The following is a 22,583-nucleotide window of genomic DNA, read 5'->3' as shown; positions in this document are numbered from 1 at the left end:
GGCCGATTTCATTTAACACAGCACCTCTGAAGCTTCCCAGACTTGTAGTATTGTTATGATATTGCAACATGACAAATAAGAGACTTGTTGGTCCCTTTAACCTTGGTAAAAACTGTAAAGTGGATGCTGGAATTCAAAGTAAACCGCTCCTAAACACTTACAGCTTTGATATAAGTGATATAAAGTGCCAGTCTGATTTATTTTGTGACACCATTAAGTTTTCATTACCTCAGTTAAATATCAGAATTTATCTAGTAAATGCACAATTAAACTACTCCACCATCATGGTAAAGAACAAGGAACTTGCTCAGAAATTTGACAGCAAAATCAGTATGGCATTCAGACATGTCAATGCCACCTTAATGGAACTCCCAATTCTCCCTCCCCCCCACAAAGCTAACATCCTAAAATCATTAGCTTTAAGTGAAAAACCACAACAACTCTGTTGACATCCATGAAGCACTAAATATTTTTGCAATGGATAAACCTAACTAAGCCTTGTTCATAAAGTCAGTGATACAAAAAAACTAATTGATCTCATTTTCAAGTCTAATAAAAAAAATTGCTTTTCTTTTTAAAACATTACTCCATTGCACTAACAAGCAATAAATGTGGCACGTAAAATTGTTATGGTAATAATGCAAAATAAGTCCTCAACAAAACTATTAGATTAGAAACTAATGCAGTCTATATTTCATCGTGAGGATATAGAAAATCGAATCAAGCATTCAGTAATATATTTATTAGGAGACAATGTAATTCCATGTGTGCATGACTAGTTAAGTTTAATGTAATCTCTTAAGGAATCCACATTTTATATGGCTCAACCAAAATCAACTTTACATCAAGATCACAAAATAACAAAACAGTCAGCTCTGAGCTTTAAATTGACAAGTCAGGAGATTTCTGTGGTGTGCAGCAAGAATAAGTACATAATGTATGAACCTCCAGCTTGATACTAGTACATACATAAAAATACACTGATTTAAGTTAAGAACACCACAAAAGCCTTCTAACTTCCATTTTGAAACTATGACCAGGAAAAAGGAAAATAACCAAAATAACAGATTTTTTAAAAATAAAAACAGTATTCTAGATGCATGTCACATTTTAATTTTTTAAGCTCAAATATAAAATATACTGTTATAAACAAATTACAGGAGGAATTGTTGAACTGCACAAAATTCAGCAATTCATTTTTAATTGCAGCAGTCTAGCTTGGTTTTCACATGCCTTATAGTGTAAAGCAACCCATTTTACCATTAAATTACACCTATAAAAGCATTAAAAACTTGGAGTGATACAATGTGAAATGGAAAATACACTTCAAACATTCTTTATTTGAAGGAAAATGCACAAAATACCCTATACACACAATACTAAAAGACAAGACATCACAGGAAACTTCCATATTCACCATAGCAAACTGTTGAACCAGACTCTAAAAATCATACACTGATCTGTACAGACTGAATCCTGAATATGTTAATTTGCAGTTTCAGTATGAAATACAGTGCTTAAATCTTGCACTATCAGGTCACACACACAATTAATGTGCAGATAAGACAACCATTACTAAATGTTATCCAACAGTGTTTTAAAATGATCGCTCTATTTTGGTAGGCATTACAAAACATTACTTTGCCAGATATATCATGTCATTTGAGCATTTTGAAAATTACTCAAAATCATTAACATTGTGACTTATGGTTAGCATGTATTAAATAGTGCAACTTAAATTCAACCAATAGAAAGGTTCAGATTGTATTTTTGTTTTACATACTGCTTTCGATGTCCCACTTGTTGGTTCAAAACGATCTCTGGAAAGCAAAAATATGTTAAGATGTTACAGTCATTCAATTTTCATTTAGCAATCAACACTATCTGAAAAGATTTCCTGACAAAATACATAACAAAGTGAATTAGGGATTTGTTACATTGTGCAAATTCTCAGGGATAGTTTTGCCACAATGAGCTTATGAAGGTTTGAGGTTAGTATGGAAGTTTTAAAAACAAGATTGTCTATAACTGCAAAAATGAGTACAATTCACCTTCATTGAGAAAAGTGTTCCTAAATTAGCAACACAATTGCTGAAATCTCAGTAATATTGCTGCCTTATCCTCTTGTATGAAGTTATTTAAATGACAACAGATGGATTGCAGGTAATAAATCTTCAAATAGTCAGAGGCTTTTTCCCAGGGCTGAAATGGCTAACACAAGAGGGCACTGGAAGTAGGTACACAGGAGATGTCAGGGGCAAAAAAAGAGAGGGTGGTGAATGCATGGAATGAGTTGCCGGCAACAGTGGTGGAGGCGGATACGATGGGGTCTTTTAAGAGACTCATGGATATGTACACTGAGCTTAGAAAAATAGGTAGCTATGGGTAACCATAGGTAATTTCTAAATTAAGTATCTGTGCAGCACAGCATCGTGGGCCGAAGGGCCTGTATAGTGCTATAGACTTTCTATGTTTCTAGATATAAATCCACTTTGCCTCAGTGTCAGAGACCCAGGTTTAATCCTGACTTAGTGCTGTCTGCATGAGGTTTACCTACATACCCCATGACCTTATGAGCTTTCTCCAAGTATTCTGGTTTCAACATCCCAAGTATATTCATGTTAGTGAGTTAATTCATGTTAGTGTGTGTTGAGTGGCAGAATCTTACTTTGAAATTATTTTTGGGTTTTTCCACATCAACTAGAAACCCAAGGAGTTAAAAATACATCTTTGGGGATTAACATTGTAAGAACTTGGAATACTGAAATCATTTATCTAAAATAGCCACATATTGAAGTTCAAAGTACATTTTTATAACCAAAGTATGTATAAAATACGCAATTGAGATTAATTTTCCAGTTTAAAGAAAACCCGACACAAGATCACCCAATGTGTATAAAAAAATCATGCAAACAATAAAAAGTAAACAAATTAACATTAACCAGTGACACAAAGCGAGTCCACAGCCACAGAACTGCTGAGACAAGTAAAGCAAGTCCAAGAGCCCAATGGCTAAAGCTGCAGTCATAGAATCAGTTTAGGGGCAGAAGCACCTTGACAAATCAACAACAAAAATACACAAAAGTAAACAAAAATCAAAAACAGAAGCCAGAATGTGGGCTACAAATGCAACACAAGATAGAAATGGAAAGTCAAAAGGGCAATGTTATAATAGTCATGGGGAATTTCAATACGCAGGTAGATTGGGAAAATTAGGTTGGTGCTGGATCCCGAGGGAGATAATCTGCAGAATGCCTACAAGATGGCTTTATAGAGCAGTTTGAGGTTTAGCCACTAGGGGATCAGCTATTCTGGATTGGGTGTTGTGTAATGAATTGAATTTCTTTAGGGAGCTTGTGGTAAACCTTAAGTGGGTGTGTTCTTAAATTGAATTCACCCTGCAATTTAAGAGGGAGAAGCTAGACAGATATATCAGTAAAGGGAATTAGAGGCATGAGAGAGGAGTTAGCCAAAGTTGATTGGAAGCAGGAATGCCGGCAGAGCAGCAATGGCTGGAGTTTCTAGGAGCAATTCGGAAGACACAGGATATATACATCCCAAAGTATTCTAAAGTCAGGATGAGGCAACCGTGGCTAACAAGGTAAGTCAAACATAAAATCAAGAGGGGGGTCACATAATAGAGCAAAAATTAGTGGCCAGTTAGAAGATTACAAAACTTTTAAATACACAGAAGGCAAACTGGCCAACAATACCAAAGGGAAAAGCAAGTTTTTTTTATACCATATAAAGAGTAAAAGGGAGGTGAGAGTAGATAATGGGAGTGCTGCAAAATGAAAAAGAAACATAGTAAATGGACTACAGAAATGGCAGACAAACTAAGTATTGTGTATCAGTCTTCACTGTCAAAGACACGAACAGTATGGTGGATCCAAGAGAGGTAGCCAAAGAGATGCAGAGGTAATGACCTTTCACAAATCAATAAATTATGGCATGGTTCCAGAGGGCTGCAAAATTGCAAATGTTGCTCCAAGGCAGCAGGGAGACAAAAGAAAGGAAATGATAGGCCAGTTAGCCTGACTTCATGGGTTTGGAAGATGTTGAGAGTCTATTGTTAAGGATGTGGTTTTGAGGTACTTGGAGGCACATGGTCAGCATGGTTTCCTTAAGGGAAAATCCTACCTACTGACAGATCTGTTAAGAATTCTTTGAGGAAATAACAAACAGAATTGACAAAGGAGAATCACTTGGGTTTTCAGAAGGCATTTAAAAAGGTGTCACATATGTGGCTGATTAACAAGTTAAGAGCCAATTGTATTACAGGAAAGATGCTAGCATGGATCGCATATTGCCCAATTAACAAGAGGAAGAGTGGGAATAAAGGGAGCCTGTTCTGACTGGCTATTGGCGACTATTGTGTTCCAAAGGAAACAGTGTGGGGCCATATCCTTTCACATTAGATGTCAATGATTTGGATGACAGAATCAATGGCTTTGTGATCAGGTTTGCAGATAATATATGTGGAGGGGAAGGTATTGAAGAGGAAGCAGGGAAACTGCAGAAGGACTTGGACAAATTAGGAGAATGGGCAAAGAAATGGCAAATAAAATTAAGATCTGGCTATAGGGTGCTGACTCTGTTCTTCAGCACAAATTCCAGCACACAGACTGGAGCGCGTTTGCTGCCCATGCAACCACAGACTCTCAGATTAACATTGATTTATATACCAAATCTGTCCTTGAGCACATCAACAAGTGTGTAGATAGAGTGACACCACAAAAACAAATAAAAGTCTTCCCCAATCAGAAACCATGGATGAACAGAGGTTCGCCTCCCGCTCAAAGCCAGAGATTCAGCCTTCAGGTCTGGGAGACCAGGAGGCTTACAGCTCAGCCAGGGCCAACCTGAGGGGGGGAATCTCTCAGGCTAAACACATGTACAAACAGAGAATTGAACAGCATTTCAACTCCTCGGACCCCCGGCTCACGTGGCATGGCATACAGGTCATTAGACTTCAAACCATCTAGTATGTGCCCCCTGCCAGCTCTGCTTCCCTCCCTGATGAGCTCAATTACTTCTACGCTGGCGTTGACTGAGGACAAGGTCACCCTCAAAGCAGATCTCCCACCTGGTGAACTGCCACTCTCTCTTTCCACCTCTGATGCTGGTGCCACCCTGAGCAGGGTGTACGGAAGGCATCTGGTCCAGATGGAATACTTGGGACACGTGCTCAGAGTCTGTGCAGGGCAGTTGGCCGGGGTCTTCAAGGACATTTTCAATCTGTCCCCGGCCCAGGCAGTTGTCCCCACAAGCTTCAAGATCGCCACCATCATGCCAGTGCTGAAGCATTCCACTGCCACGGGCCTGAATGACTTCCGCCCAGTTGCACTCACCCCCATCATTGCAAAGTGCTTTGAGAGACTGGTTCTACCACATCTGAAATCTTGTCTCCCCACTACCCTGGACCCCCATCAATTTGCCTATCATACCAATAGGTCAACAGAGGACGCTATCTCCATGGCACTTCACTCTGCCCAGACCCACCTGGACAGCCCCAACTCTTACATCAGAATGCTGTTCATTGACTTTAGTTCGGCATTCAATACTGTGATCCCCTCCAAACTGATCGCTAAACTTTGCCATCTTGATATCAGCTCATCGCTCTGCAATTGGACCTTGGACTTTCTGACTAACAGACCCGTCTGTTAAGTTAAGACAACTTCTTTTACTCCACTCTCACCCTGAACACCACTGTGCCTCAAGACTGTGTGCTGAGCCCTCTTCTGTATTCCCTTTTCACCCATGACTGCGTTCCTGTACATGGTTCTAACTCCATAATCAAGTTTACAGACGACACCACAGTGGTTGGCCTGATCAGAGGGGATGACGAGAGGGCCTACAGGGATGAGGTCCACACCTGGCCGCGTGGTGTGCCGACAACAACCTGGCCCTTAACACCCAGAAGACCAATGATATCATTGCGGACTTCAGGCATGCTAGGAGCCACACTCACATCCCCATCTACATCAACGGAGCTGTAGTGGCGTCAAAGCTTCAAATTCCTTGGTGTCCACATTTCCGAGGATCTCACCTGGTCCCTGAACTTCTCCATCCTGATCAAAAAGGCACAGTGTGGTATAGCAATTGTCCGGTATCAAGACCACAAAGCACTCCAGCGTGTGGTGAAAACTGCCAGTGGAGTATCGGCACCCAATTGCCCACCATTGAGAACATCTACCATAAACGCTGCCTGGGCAACGCGAAAAGCGTTATCAAGGATGCATCTCACCTTAAACATGGACTTTTTACTCTCCTCCCATCTGGTAGGTGCTATAGGAGCCTCCACTCCTGCACCAGCAGCACAAGAAGAGCTTCTTCCCGGAGGCTGTGACCCTGCTGACCCTCACATCACAGCGCTAAGCAGTATTGCACCCAGACTGTACTGTCTCAGTACTTTTATATTTGTGTGCTGTAGCACTTACTTTTTCTTTGCAGTTATTTTGTAACTAACACTATTCTTTGTATTTCTGGTTAGATGCTAACTGCATTTCATTGGCTTTGTTTCTGTACTCGGCACAATGACAATAAAGTTGAATCTAATCTAAGATCAAACACAGTCTCAGGAAGTATATGGTAATGCATTTTGGTAGAAGGAAAAAAAGCACTGAGTATTTTCTAAACAGGGAAAAAATTCAAAATTCTGGGGTACAAAGGGACTTTAGAATCAGGTTCACTGATTCCTTGGAAGTCTTCGTGCAGGATTCCCTAAAGGTTAATTTGCAGATTGAGTCAGTGGTGAGAAAGACAAATGCAATGTTATCTAGAATACAAAAGCAAGGATGTAATAAGATACTGGTGAGGCATTACTTGGAGTATTGAGAGCAGTTTTCAGCCCCTTATTTTGATGGTTCTGGGCCTTTACTCACTGGAATTTAGATGAATGAGGGGGATGTTATTGAAACTCATGAGGCCTCCCAAATCTGTTATTTCCATCATAACAATGGGTACATTCATATACTACCATATGTAGATTTCTTTCCATTCACCACCCAAACCAAAAAGAGAATGTTGCTCAGTTATTACTACTGATCTAAATCTTACCCAAAATTGGAAGCACCTTCATTAGTTTATGATGCTCCTATATTTTGGTTCAGATTTGGGTAAGATCTAGACCACTATCTTCTTCAAGGAACTATTGATCTTGCCTGCTATACATACATGTCATAAATTAAGTAAAATAAACTAGTTTTGGTCCATGCAGTCTTCATCAGGTTCATCTATGATCTATAAAACAGACACCATCTCACACATTTGCATTTTTCCTAAAACTTCAGCTTATTATTCTTTCATTCAAGTTCTCAAACCTCACCAGCAACACGTTATGTGTAATGAGCACTACTCTGAGAAGTATCCACATTTAAGTAACCAAGATTCCAAAGACTAACAATACTATTCTCATACTATTTATAAACAAAATATTTTGTAGATATTAGAAATCCATTGTAACACACAAAATGCTGGAGAAACTCAGGTTTAGCAACATCTCTGGGAAACGAATAAACAGTTGACATTTTGGGCTGAGACTCTTAATCAGGACTGGAAAAGGGAAGAAGCCATGGCTTCTTGACATTAGTCATCAGAACCTGGAGATTTGTTAGCCTTTAGCTTTGTTAGCCTTTAGCCCCATTAGCTTTCCTACTATATTTAATTCTGATTCCTTTTGGTTCCTCTTTCTAGATTTCAAGTTTCCCAACATATTCAGGTGGTTTTTTGGTCTCTGTGAAATCAAATCCATTCTGAGCAAAATGAAGTTAATTATTAATTAAAATTAATTATTTTTAATTAATTTGAAAAAAAAACAACTTATCCATTCTGCAAGCTTCTGCTTTGCTCTAAATGTACTGAATTTATTAATGACATTACATCTTAAAGATAATGCCAAATTTTGCATAACATATCTGAAACTGAATCAGTCATATTTTTGCTTGGTTTTGAAACCATCTAAATGCCAGATTTTCCCTAAAAATTTTATGTTCATTTCAACAGCATACCTCAAGCACTGATGTATTTACTCACTTTAGAATTAATGAAGTACTTCGGAAATGTAATCAGAGTAATGTGGTTAATGCAACTAATTTTTCATAATGGTCACAAAATATTTTTTAATGGCAAGATGATCAGTTTGTTTGTTTGATAATGATTAAAGTTTAATGACTAGCCACTACAGGTCACTCAATACTCTTTTTTGAAACACCCTCTGCATTTAATTATCAATTTATCCCAAGAGCACTACCTCAGTAATTTCTATCACATCACAGAAGCTATCCCCTTCATTTCTGGTTCAAATCTTTGTGAAGGCTTTGGTTTATCATCTCAAGTTCAGACACAAACCCCAACTCTGTTGGTCAAGTCAAAATTGTCATCAAAATATTTAACAATGTATTGCTATATTACACAAAAACCTTACACAAAGGATCAAGAAATTAAAGACTACGCAGTGTCTATTTCACAATTCTTTTTACTTTCACAAATCACAGCTGAGTGAAAGTGGTAATATAGATGTAAAGTTGCACCCCTTATAAAATCTGTAAACTGCAAGTTAAATGGCAAAAATAGAATTCATCAATACATTCATCTGTGAAAGAACCCTACTGTCAAATTTGTTTGAATTTCCCTCCCTTTTAACATGTAATAGTTACTTAAAATCAAAATGGCAGACTTACATGACAAATGATTTGCCAGCGGATTTCACACCTCCAATCGGAATTCTTTTTATAATGACAGATGAATTCTTGGGTATTAGAGTATTATCATCTGTATATTCTGTGAACAATTAGCATACCATTATTATCCAAGTGTCAAAATAAAAACAAGAACATTCAATCTTAGTCATGCACCCTTCAATTGTATCAAATATATCTATCGCATTCACTTTTTTATCAATTCATTTGCCAACTAAATGGATGTCCTCATGTTCTCCTCCATTTGGATAAGGTGCCTTGAGTCTTTTGGCCAATGGTAGGAAAATATTAAAACAGTTGGCTTTATTAGAACAATCTGGTAGATGGTTGCAATACAACCATGAAAAACAGAAGATTATAAGCATTAAATATTTGGGTACTTTGGTTTGTTTGATTAGAAGCCCGAGACTACAAAAAGTTTGCATACAAACCTAAAGCATTCTACTATAAAGGTCCATTGATTTCAGGGCTGATTCATCTAGAACTAGTACACAGGATTATGAAAAATTGATCAGCATAAAACATCTTGGAATACAGTAGTTTAGCAAATAGAAGCACTACTCACAGAACAAGAGAGAGAGAGTTATATTACCAATGTAGGAAAACCTCACTCACAGGTTTGTGTCATTTTGTCTTATTATTTGCTTGTTTGTTTAAACCCTTGGGGTCAACACACTAGTTTCTATTCTGAAAATAATCTATTAAGATCCAAAATAGTGTTATTTTCTATATTTCAGTCATTCAATGTCTCAATGAGGATGCGTAAGTGCCCAGGCTTCAATTCATTTTGAAGGAATGCAAACCAGAAAGTAAAACTCCTTGCTTCAAATAATTTTTCAATTTATTCTTTCTTTCCAGGTTGAAGTTACTTTTTTTCAATAAAAAAGTTTTTTTAAAGTAACATTTCTGAATCATCAATTTACAGCCAGAAAAGCTGACAGCAACTCAGGGCAACGGTTCCAGACTGCACCAGAGTTTTTGTAGATTATGCTTTGAAGTCCAAAAACCCGACAAAAAAAAACTAACGGAGGAAATCAGCGGGTCAGGCAGCATCTATGGAGAAGAACAAACAGTCAACATTTTGTTTGAGACCCTTCATCAGGACTAGAAAGGGGGAAGTTGCCAGAGTAAGATGTTGGGATGAAGGAAGTAGTACAAGCTAGAATAGTGATAGGTGAAGGCAGTTCAGGGGGAAAGTAGGTGGGTGGTGCAGGAGAGGTTAAGATTAATTGAGAAGCTAGCAAGTGGTAAGTGGAAAAGCCAGAGGGCTGAAGGAATGACCCAATATAAGAAATTGGACCACAGGAGAAAGGGAAGGAAGAGCATCAAGGAAGGTGAAAAGCAGGTAATAAGAAATGGGATAAGAAGAGAGTTAGAATAGTGAGTGCAAAAAAAAGAGGAAGGTGGAAGGGCAAGAAATTATCAGAAGTTAGAAAAATCAATGTTCAAGGTATCAGGTTGGAGATTTTCCAGACAAAATACTGTCATGAGAGTGGCCTCATCATGCAGAAACAGCCATGGACCAATGTTGGAATGAGAAGGGGCAGTGAATTTACATGGTTGGCCACAGGAAATCCTGCTTGATGCACAGAGCAAATGTGTTTTGACAAAGCAATCCCCCTATATATGCCAGGTCTCATTACATAGATAGGCTGCACCTGAAACAGCACGACCCCAACAGATTCACAGGTGGAGCGTTGCCTTGCCTGGACAGACTGTTGGGGGCCTTGAATTGTGATGAGGGAGGTGGTGGCCCGTCTTCTGCTTGCAGGGATAAGTGACAGGAGATTGGTGGCAGGATGAATGGACAAGGGAAACTCAAAGAATGATTCCTGTGTCAAATGGGATGTGTGTTTTGGGGTGGGGGGGAACATGGATTTATTCATAGGATCCCATTGAATATAGATGTTGCAGAGAACGATGCACTAGAGGCTCATGCAATGATAAGACAATGCCCTGTCCATAACAAGCAGGATATCCTCGTTGCCGATAACTTTACTTCCACTGGCCATTCTCATTCTGACATATTGGCCCACGGCTATCTCTAAAGCCACGACAAGGCCTCTCAGGATGGAGGAGCAACAACTCATTCCATCTGAGTAGTCTCTGACCTGATGGTATGAACATCAACTTCTGGTAATTACTCACTCATTCCTTCCTCTTTCCCACTCTTAGCTCTTCTCATTTGCCTGTCACCTTCATCTGGTACCCCTCCTCCATCCCTTTCTCCCAAAGGGAGTCTACACTATCAAGCTACTACTACTTCAACTCTTTATCGTTTCCACCTATTACCTCCCAACTTCTCATTTCGTCTCCCATCCCAACCCATCTACCTTCCCACTTACTTGTATTGAGCATTTAATATTTCAGCAATACTGGAGTAATACTGCTTGCGTAAATACATTGCTTAAGCATTCTTTGCTTAAATAATTCTTTATGGGCTATATATAGTAAGTAAATTGAATATGTCATGATGCTACTAGGTCACACGCTTAAAGACAAATGTGAATGAGCATCTGCCGGCTCCTTATATCACTTTTAATTCGTTTTAATATTATAGAGTTACAGAACAGTAGCAACATGAAAATTTTAATCAAACCTGAAACCATTAGCTACTTGTAGAACAGCAGCTGAGCGTTCGAGTAAAATAAGTGAGAAACGGTCAAGTAAAAAAAAGCAGCGCAGCTTTTTTTCCCATGGAATAGCCAATGAGAAACAAGTAACAACTTTGAGTGCATTGGATTTAAATGCATACAGTTTGCTTAGAATTTTCCAATCAACCAAACCAGCTGAAATGAGCTTTGCTGGTATCATGGAAGTAATGCATGAATATATAGAACTAAAACCATTTTTGATTGCAGAATGCTTTAGGTTTCCGAAGTGAATTCAAAAGTAAGCTCATTTCAGAGTAATGGCTGTATTAAAGTTGCCTGAGCATTGTCAACTAGGTAGTGGGCTTAATTAAGGACTGAGAGAATATTTGTGGATTTTTACAGGAATGCATTCAAAAAACATAGAAAAAAAAACCTACAGGTACAGGTGTAAACCTACAGGCTCTTCAGCTAAAAGTTGTGCTGAACACGTCCCTACCAGAAAAATTTACTACGCTTGCCTATGGCCCTCTATTTTACTAAGCTTCATGTACCTATCTAAAAGCCTCTTAAAAGACCCTATCGTATCTGCATCCACCACCGTTTCCGGCAGCCCATTCCACACATTCACCACTCTGAGAGAAAAGAAAACTTACCCGACATCTCTTCTGTACCTACTCTCCACCAGCACCTTAAGCCTGTGTCCTCTTGTGGCAACCATTTCAGCCCTGGGAGAAAGCCTCTGACTATCCACACGATCAATAGCTCTCATATTGTACACCTCTATCAGGTCACCTCTCATCCTCCTTCACTCCAAGGAGGAAAAGCCAAGTTCACTCAACCTATTGTCATAAGGCATGCTCCCCAATCCAGACAATATCCTTGTAAATCTCCTCTGCACCCTTTCTATGGCTTCCACATCCTTCCTGTAGTGAGGCGACCAGAATTTAGCACAGTACTCCAAGTGGGGTCTGACCGGGATCCTATACAGCTGCAACATTACCTCTTGGTCCCTAAATTCAATTCCACGATTGATAAAGGCCAATACACCGTACGCCTTCTTAACCAGAGTCAACCTGCACAGCTGCTTTGAGCTTCCCAAGGACTCCACACTGATCCTCCACACTGCTGAGAGTCTTACCATTAATACTATATTCTACCATCATTTTCGACCAACCAAAATTAACCACTTCACACTTATCTGGGTTGAACTCCCATCTGCCACTTCTCAGCCCAGTTTTGCATCCTATCAATGTCCCACTGTAACCTCTGACAGCCCTCCACACTATCCACAACACCTCCAACCTTTGTGTCATCGGCAAACTTGCTAACCTATCCCTCCACTTCCTCATCCAGGTCATTTATAAAAATCACAAAGAGTAAGGGTCCCAGAATAGATCCCTGAGGCACTCCACTGGTCACCAACCTCCATGCAGAATATGACCCGTCTACCACCACCCTTTGCCTTCTGTGGGCAAGCCAGTTCTGGATCCATAAAGCAATGTCCCCTTGGATCACATTCCTCCTAACTTTCTCAATAAACCTTGCATAGGATACATTATTAAATGGCTTGCTCAAATCCACATACACATCTACTGCTTTTCCTTCATCAATATGTTTAGTCACATCCTCAAAAAATTCAATCAGGCTTGTAAGGCACGATCTCTCCTTGACAAAGCCATGCTGACTACTCCTAATCATACTATACCTCTCCAAATGTTCATAAATCCTGCCTCTCAGGATCTTCTCCATCAACTTACCAACCACTGAGGTAAGACTCACTGGTCTGTAATTTCCTGGGCTATCTCTACTCCCTTTCTTGAATAAAGGAACAACATCTGCAACCCTCCAATCTTCCGGAACCTCTCCCATCCCCATTGATGATACAAAGATCGTCGACAGAGGCTCAACAATCTCCTCCGGTCCTGGCGACTTATCTCCAAAAGCTCCAACACATCCTTTTTCTTAATATCTATATGCTCAAGCTTTTCAGTCTGCTGCAAGTCATCACTACAATCACTAAGATCCTTTTCCATAGTGAATACTGAAGTATTTATTAAGTATCTCTGCTATTTCCTCCAGTTCCATACACACTTTCCCACTGTCACATTTGAAAGGTAATATTCTTTCACATCTTATCCTCTTGCTCTCACATACTTGTAAAATGCTTTGGGGTTTTCTTTAATTCTGCTCACCAAAGCCTTCTCATGGTCCCTTCTGGCTCTCCTAATTTCCTTCTTAAGCTCCTTCCCAGTAGCCTTATAGTCTTCTAGATCTCTAACATTACCTAGCTGTCCGAACCTTTTGTAAGATTTCCTTTTGACTAGATTTATTACAGCCTTTTTGCACCACAGTTCCTGTACCTTGCCATAACCTTCACTGGAACATACCTATACAGAACTCTACACAAATATCCCCTGAATATTTGCCACATTTCTTCCCTACTTTCCCAAAAACATGTTTCCAATTTAAGCCTCCAATTTCCTGCTTGATTCCCCTTACTCCAATTAAACGCTTTTCTAACTTGTCTGTTCCTATCCCTCTCCAATGCTACTGTAAAGGAGATAGAATTTCCAAAATGCTCTCCCACTGAGAGATCCGACACTTGACCAGGTTCACTTCCCAATACCAGATCAAGTACGGCCTCTCCTCTTGTAGGCTTATCTACATACTGTGTCAAGAAACCTTCCTGAACACACCTAACAAACTCCACCCCACCTAAACCCCTCGCTCCAGGGAGATGCCAATTAATATTTGGGAAATTTAAATCTCCCATCACAACAAATGTTATAATTACACCTTTCCATGACCTGTTTCCCTATCACTATTGGGCAGCCTTTAAAAAAAACACCCAGTAAAGTTACTGACTCCCTTCCTGTTCCTAACCTCTACCCACAGAGACTCCAGACAATTCCTCCATGGCAGTCCACCTTTTCTGCAGTCATGACACTATCTGCGATCAACAGTGCCACGCCCCTCCTCTTTTGCCTCCCTCCCTGTCCTTTCTGCTAAAACCTGCACTTTAAGTAACCAATCCTGTCACAGACCATCCAAGTCTCTGTAATGGCCACCACATCATACCTCCAAGTACCGATCCATGCTCTAAGCTCACGCGCTTTGTTCACAACACTCCTTGCATTAAAATAGACACATCTCAAGTCTTCGGTCTGAGCGCGTCCCTTCTCTATCACCTGCCTATCCTCCCTCTCTGCAAGCTTTCTCTATTTGTGAGCTAACATCCTCTTCCCCAGTCTCTTCAGTTCGGTTCCCACCCCCAAACAATTCTAGTTTAAACTCTCCGCAGAAGCCATAGCAAACCTCCCCACCAAGATATTGGTCCCCCTGGGAGTCAAGTGGTACCTGTCCTTTTTGTACAGGTCACACCTGCCCCTAAAGAAGTCCCAATGATCCAGAAATCTGAATCCCTGCCTCCTGCTCCAATCCCTCAGCCACACATTTATCCTCCACCTCATACTACTGCTATTCTCACTGTCACGTGGCACAGGCAGTAATCCCAAGATTACTGCCTTCGCAGTCCTGCTTCTCAACTTCCTTCCTAACACCCTGTAGTCTTTTTTCAGGACCTCTTCCCTTTTCCTACCTATGTCGTTGGTAGCAATATGTACCACGACCTCTGGCTGTTCTCCTTCCCACCACAGGATATCTTGGACGCAATCTGAAACATCCCGGACCCTGGCACCTGGGAGGCAAAATACCATCGGAGTTTCTTTCCTGCATCCACAGAATCACCTGTCTGACCCCCTAACTATAGAGTCCCCTATCACTACTGCCTTCCTCTACTCTTCCCTACCCTTCCGAGCCACAAGGCCAGACTCTGTGCCAGAGGCACGGCCACTGCTACTTCCCCCAACTGAAGCACAACTTACATTTCAAATAGCTGTATCAATGGAAACAGCAGAGACACACGCAATTGAGTTGCAATGAATAAAAACCAGTGTGAATAACATTGCAACGTCTAAACAGAAACCAATTTAGCTGAACAAACTGTTACCATTGTGGTAGGGGCTCACATACACCAGATCAATGCAGGTTTCAGTGTGAAACTTGCAGAAAATGCACCAGAGTATGGCACATATAAAGATCATGTCAGGTAGGCAAAAATAAATGGGAGTGCACAGGGGAGAGAAAATGATAAAAAGTCATTGTTATCATTGATACAGATGTCACACAACAGACCCAGCACCAATTCCTGCAGCACACCATCAATCACAGGTCTCCAGTTAGAGGGGCAACAATCTCTTATCACTCTATCTGACTACTTATATATTCAGTCCCTTAGAATATGTTCCAGTAATTTACCCATAATTGTTGTCAAGCTCACCAGCCTATAATTTCCCACATTAATCTTACAGCCTTTCTTGAACAACTGAACAGTATTTATCTTTCAGTCCGCTGGCACCTCAACTGTGGCTAAGGACGTTGTAAATACAGTACCTCTCCCAGCACCCCTACAATTTCTGCACTAACCTCCTACAAGACCCAAGGAGGAACTTTATCAGCCCAAGGGACCTATCCATCTCAATTTGCTCAAGACATCAAACAAATCCATGTTTTTTTGCCAATTCTAGACAGTCCATCTCCTAAGTAAATATGGATGCAAACAGCCCCAAAAAAACATGCAAAAATCATAAAATAACCATGTCGTCAGTCTGCATTTCAATCAGCAGAATGCAAACTGACAGCATATTTTTCAATCCTACAACCGTAAAACCAACTTCAAAGAAGATGCGCAATTAACCTGAACAGAATATAACACTACAGATAAGACCGCACATACAAAAAAATGTAATAGAGCATTCATCTTGATTGACTTAACCCTGATTATTGAATTTACATTTATGTAACTATCAATGTAGTGTAGTATGTAGCAATCACAAAATGTGCAAATCATTTCACAGTAGAGTATTGACTACCTGAAACAAAATTAGCTCAAGTGGTATGATTGGTCAGGTTTCAAAATGTCACAAAAGTGAAAGGCTAGTGGATAGAAATCTGAGGAACATCCAACACTTGGTACGGATGCCTGCATATGGTTGGAAACCAAAAAGGATGCAGCACGAAAGAATAAAGTACTTATTTGGATTGCTCATTTGAAGGAACAAAACCACGAACAGACCTAAAGTCTAATAAATGAGATATTGAGGCAATCAATGTAGGCAACTAGAGATGGTGGGAAGATGAACACTGTACAAATTAGAACAAATTGCAGTGTTTATGGTAAGCTTGTGTTTAATCAGAGTAGGAAAAAGAGACCAACTGATCAGTTTGAGTTCAACAGACATCAGGATTTTAAAGAATCGCCTACAGTGACAATATTCTTACTTGGTTGGCAATGAAGTTTTGGAAATGAATTATGTAATTAACCAAATAATGACAAGTGAGAAGCAGGAGTTATGATCAGATTCAGAAATGATAATCAATGTATACCAAATATTTTCCTGCTTCAGAAAAATGAGATATTTGAGGAAACAATAGTTTAACATAAACTTGGTAACCATATAACAATCACAGCACGGAAACAGGCCATTCCAGCCCTCCTAGTCCATGCCGAACTCTTAATCTCACCTAGTCCCACCTACCCGCACTCAGCCCATAACCCTCCACTCCTTTCCTGTCCATATACCTATCCAATTTTACCTTAAATGACACAACTGAACTGGCCTCTACTACTTCTACAGGAAGCTCATTCCACACAGCTATCACTCTCTGAGTAAAGAAATACTCCCTCATGTTTCCCTTAAACTTTTGCCCCCAACTCTCAAATCATGTCCTCTCGTTTGAATCCCCCCTACTCTCAATGGAAACAGCCTATTCACGTCAACTCTATCTATCCCTCTCAACATTTTAAATACCTCGATCAAATCCCCCCTCAACCTTCTACGCTCCAATGAATAGAGACCTAACTTGTTCAACCTTTCTCTGTAACTTAAGTGCTGAAACCCAGGTAACATCCTAGTAAATCGTCTCTGCACTCTCTCTAATTTATTGATATCTTTCCTATAATTCGGTGACCAGAACTGTACACAATATTCCAAATTTGGCCTTACCAATGCCTTGTACAATTTTAACATTACATCCCAACTTCTGTACTCAATGCTCTGATTTATAAAGGCCAGCGTTCCAAAAGCCTTCTTCACCACCCTATCTACATGAGACTCCACCTTCAGGGAACTATGCACTGTTATTCCTAGATCTCTCTGTTCCACTGCATTCCTCAATGCCCTACCATTTACCCTGTATGTTCTATTTGGATTATTCCTGCCAAAATGTAGAACCTCACACTTCTCAGCATTAAACTCCATCTGCCAACGTTCAGCCCATTCTTCTAACCGGCATAAATCTCCCTGCAAGCTTTGAAAACCCACCTCATTATCCACAACACCTCCTACCTTAGTATCATCAGCATACTTACTAATCCAATTTACCACCCCATCATCCAGATCATTTATGTATATTACAAACAACATTGGGCCCAAAACAGATCCCTGAGGCACCCCACTAGTCACCGCCCTCCATCCCGATAAACAATTATCCACAAACAAAAAGGACAGTAATGCACATCTGGAGCATTCACAATAAGGCTGGCTATTGAAGGAAGGTTAGGTCCATTAGGAACCAATGGATCAGTCTTAACCTTGTGTCAAGACTGATAGGGTTTCTCAAGATGAGGATCCTGTAGCTGTTTTTAAAAAAGTTTGGCATTGCCCCTCTATTGGCTAAGGAAGCTGAACGAATTATAGCATCGATAAGACAAAAGTATCAAGCATCTTAAAAAGGATATATAGGCACGTCCAGACAACTCGAGATCATCATGCTTCAATCATCTGTAGCTGCAGGACTACTGCTTAAAAAGCAATGAACAAAGCCAGTTGAAAACTTTTTTTTGGTGGGTGGTGAGCAACTATTTGTATCCTGATGAGAAAGAATCTGATGTTTTCAGTTAGAAAGGCAGAACAATAAAATCAGCCACTTCTGGAATGCAAAGATTTTCTAATAACCATTCAATTTTGTTTTGAATATTAGAAGGTGAGTACTAATCTGTTTTGTGCGGTATATGCAGGTTTCACTGAAGATTTTTATTACATTACGTGTGTTTATCAAAATAGCAAATGTACCTGGGATCCAAGGAAGTAGCAAACTGGCAGAGAAAAGATGTTTTTCATGGCTGACAAGCTCCTTTAACAGTGGGATTCCACAAGGCTCAATTTTTTCTGTTTAGATTAACGAGTTATCAATTGAGAAATTGATACAAAATTTACAGACAAAAAATTGGTCACATAATTGACAGGAAGAATAATGCATTTTGACTTTAGAAGCATATATACTCAGTGACCAGTTTATTAGGAACGTAAATATCTACTCAGACTGTCATGTGGCAGTAACTCAATGCATAAAAGCATGCAGAACTGCTCGAGTTTCAATTGTTGTGTAGACCAAACTTCAGAATGGGGAAGAAATGTAATCCAAGTGACTTTGAACATACAATCATTGTTTGTGTCTGACAGGGTGTTTTGGTATCTCAGAAATGACTTATTTCATAGGATTTCATGCATATTTCTACTTTACAGAAAAACACATCCAGTGCTTTGCGTAACGAGAGGTATGAGAATGACCAGAGTAGTTCAAGCTGACAGCAAGGTAACACTAATTCAAACAACCACACATTACACCAGTTGTGTATTGAAGAGCATTTCAGAACACACGTTGAATCTTGAAGTGGATGGGCTACTGCAAGAGAAGACTGAACAGGAAGTACCAAATAAAGTGGGTACTGAGTGTAAAATAAGATGTGGTTGCTCTAGAGATGGCATGGGGAGACTTGTTTGTTGCTATTACTAGAATAGTTACACAGAAAAACTGGATAGATTGAAAACAGAACTTATTTGGAAGTGTCTTAGACTGAATGGAGATCTAAATTAAGATGATCCCATAAAAATAAGTAGCAACAACAGAGGGGTCAAGAATCAGAAAATTGGAAGAATTGGGAGGGCACTGAGAGGTAACCCCCTCCCCATCCAGTGGTAGATTGTAGTATATTGCAGGAAGATGCACAAATAGTGATAACCCATTGCCAGAATATGGAGTCAAAGAATTGTGATGTAGAGCTTTGCATCTAGTGAGAAATGGGCTAAGTTGCACAACTTTTTTAAAATTATTAACTGTCACAAGTCCTTATTGTTTTTACATATTGTTCTAACTCAACCTTAACAAACTAATCTTACTAGTCATTAAAAATAAAAGTAGATCAGTCTCTAAAATATTTGAGCACCAAAACCAACAGCCTTTATGAATTTTGAAACCTGTGTAATTTAATTACATGTACCTTGTGATTTTATCCAAAATGTACTTCCCAGTTTTCAAAACTACTTTATTCATTTAGAATCAAATCATCTTTACAACTCCAGCATGCCTCAAAGCCTTGTTTAGGCTTTTTGTAATTTAAATGATTTCCTATCCGTCATCCTGATGAGTTATAGAAGGGTGCAGAGACTGTGACCTCCATGAAGCTCTTTCTCGGGTAAATGAAAAGCTTACTATAGTATTCTAAATAAAACCCTTCAAAGGCAGAAAGACAATCCGTGAATAAAGCATTTTCATGTTAAAAAAAGACAATAAGTAACAATAAAAGCTGCGAAGTAAATTGAAAAGGAGTAAGACAAATATGTCATCCAGTATATTTTTAAAGCTTTCGGCTTCCTGTGCATTGGACTGCTGCTCCTTCAAACGTGTAAGCTAATGTCTAATGAGGCAAGTCCAGCAACACGCGCCATCTTGTCTACCACAGAACGCGGTTTGAGGAAATAAAACAAAAGGACAGAAAAAATCCTGAAATAGTAAAAAGTTACGGTAGTTCAATTACCTTCCTTCGTCTGTGCATTGGTGATTTGTAAATCGCAGTCTGCTGCCTTCAGCTTCTCTCGGGCCATTATTGTCTTCTTTAGATCACTCAAAGAAATGTGAAGCCCATCGAAAGTGACCGTGTCATAGTTCAGTTTAGAAGAAAATTTGTAATGTATACACGACATTTTTTTGAATGGGACAAGCCTTACCCACAAAATAAATTACCCTTTTAACACCGCAAAACACACAATTTAATTCCCAAATGTGAAACTCAAGTATTTAGACTTTGTTGTATAGTAATGTTTAAGAAAAATAATCTGTAGTAATCTTGCCCGAACTCAATAAGCAACCAGCTTCCTTTTTAACTTCACATTGCATAAAAAATTATATACTAGCTGATTTACTCACTAATAAACCAGAGAGCTCAAAATTTAATGGTATAGTTTAAACGTCCAAGTAGTCCAAAAGAAATATCTCCCAAATAAATAATCCGAACAATGCAGTTTTCCTTCCTGTCTGTTTTCTGACAAAGCCGCAATGCAGCAAGTCTGGTCAGAGTTTTTGTTTAAATCTAACACAAAAAGGTCCACGTCTGCGTCTCGGCGTACCCTCCTCGGAACGGTGCTGCAGCGACGATCTCCAGATACTTGTCGCGGACACTGGGTGGCGAGAGGAGCCCAGCTCCAAGCGAACACCACCTCTCTCGGGAAGGTTCACGGACGGACGGCAGCGGGCGGGCCCCGCGCTCCTAATCCTCGGCGAATCCTCATGCACCAGCCGGCTCCATGGGCAAACGGGCAGACGGCAGCAAGGGTATGGGGGCAGGTAGAGTGGGCTAGAACCCGGGACGGGAGACGACACGGCCGCGCCCGGATCAGCTGTGGGCCAAAGGCCGGCTCTGTGCTCCCACGTACATCGTCGCAGTGCAGCACTCACTCGCTTTAACCACCGACTGCACTCGGAAGCAGGTGAAAGGGCGCAGGCGAACAATCTCCACGAGTCCCGGAGCGGGGAGCGGAGGGGAGACAGCAAACCCCAGCACCTTCAAACCGACACAACCTACACAACAATGGCGTCTCCAACGCAATAACGCCAGGGGTTTCCCGTAGCCCAGCACAGGGGCTGTGACGTCACAATTCCCGCCAGTCCCGGCTGGTGAAGGTGACATGCGCCTTTCTCCCCGCCCCTTCGGCCCATCGCCGCTATAGAAACCTACAGCTTAATACTTAATGCAAGCCCTTTGGCCCACAAAGCTGTGCCGAACATGTCATTACCTTAGAAATTACCTAGGGTTACTCATAGCACTCCATCCTTCTAGGCTCCATTTACGTGTCCAAAAGTCTCTTAAAAGACCCTATCGTATCCGCTTCCACCACCGTTGCTGGCAACCCATTCCACGCGATTCTTGCTCTGTATAAAAAAAACTTACCCCATGACATCTCCTCTGTACCTACTACCCAGCACCCTAAACCTGAGCCATTTCAGCCCTGGGGAAAAGCCTCTGATTATCCACACAATCAATGCCTCTCATCATCTTATACACCTCTATCAGTTAACTTATTTCGTCGTTCCAAGGAGAAAGGGCCTAGTTCACTCAACCTATTCTCATAAGCTATGCTCCCCAATCCAGGCACCATCCTTGTAAATCTCCTCTGCACCTTTTCTGTGGTTTCAACATCCTTCCTGTAGTGAGGCAATCAGAACTGAGCACAGTATTCCAAGTGGGGTCTGACCAAGGTCCTATATAACTGCAACATTACCTCTTGGCCAATGCTTTCTTAACCACACAGTCAACCAGCACAGCAGCTTTGAGTGCCCTATGGACTCGGACCCCAAAATCCTTCTGATCCTCCACACTGCCAGAGTCTTACCATTAATACTACATTCTGCCATCATATTTGGCCTACCAAGATGAACCACTTCACATTTATCGGGGTTGAACTCCACCTGCCAGCTCTTAGCCCAGTTTTGCATCCTATCAATGTCCCGCTGTAACCTCTGACAGCCCTCCACACTATCCACAACACCCCCAACCTTTGTGTCATTAGCAAATTTACTAACCCATCCCTCCACTTCCTCATTCAGGTCATTTATAAAAATCACAACGAGTAGGGGTCTCAGAACAAATCCCTGAGGTACACCACTGGTCACTGATCTCCATGCAGAATATGACCCGTCTACAACCACTCTTTGCCTTCTGTGGGCAAGCCAATTCTGAATCCACAATGCAATGTACCCTTGGATCTCATGCCTCCTTACTTTCTCAATAAGCTTTGCATGGGGTACTTTATCAAATGCCTTGCTGAAATCCATATACACTACATCTACTGCTCTTCCTTCATCAATGTCATGCCCTCAAAAAATTCAATCAGAGGTCAGCAGGAGACGCTCATGGAGTGAGTACTGTTTCAGATTCGCTCCATAACCTTTA

At 40.5% G+C, this 22,583-nt stretch overlaps 1 protein-coding gene across 1 annotated transcript in view; it reads right to left on the bottom strand.

Moving 5' to 3' along the window:
- rbbp6 (retinoblastoma binding protein 6) overlaps positions 1-21,273 on the bottom strand; it is a 90,579-nt gene extending 69,306 nt beyond the window's left edge. The window contains exons 1-3 of the mRNA XM_073061345.1: positions 20,172-21,273; positions 8,682-8,781; positions 1,784-1,820 (exon numbers count right to left, since the gene is read on the bottom strand). Coding sequence (XP_072917446.1) covers positions 1,784-1,820; positions 8,682-8,781; positions 20,172-20,337 — 303 coding nt within the window. The 5' untranslated portion in view covers positions 20,338-21,273. The remainder of the gene's footprint in view (positions 1-1,783; positions 1,821-8,681; positions 8,782-20,171) is intronic.
- Between the last annotated feature and the right edge of the window lie 1,310 nt (positions 21,274-22,583).

This window comes from Hemitrygon akajei, chromosome 11, assembly GCF_048418815.1.
Source record: "Hemitrygon akajei chromosome 11, sHemAka1.3, whole genome shotgun sequence".
In the NCBI taxonomy this organism is placed as follows: Eukaryota; Metazoa; Chordata; class Chondrichthyes; order Myliobatiformes; family Dasyatidae; genus Hemitrygon; species Hemitrygon akajei.
The sequence above is the reverse complement of the archived record's forward strand: the minus strand, read 5'-3'. Positions and strand labels throughout refer to the sequence as shown.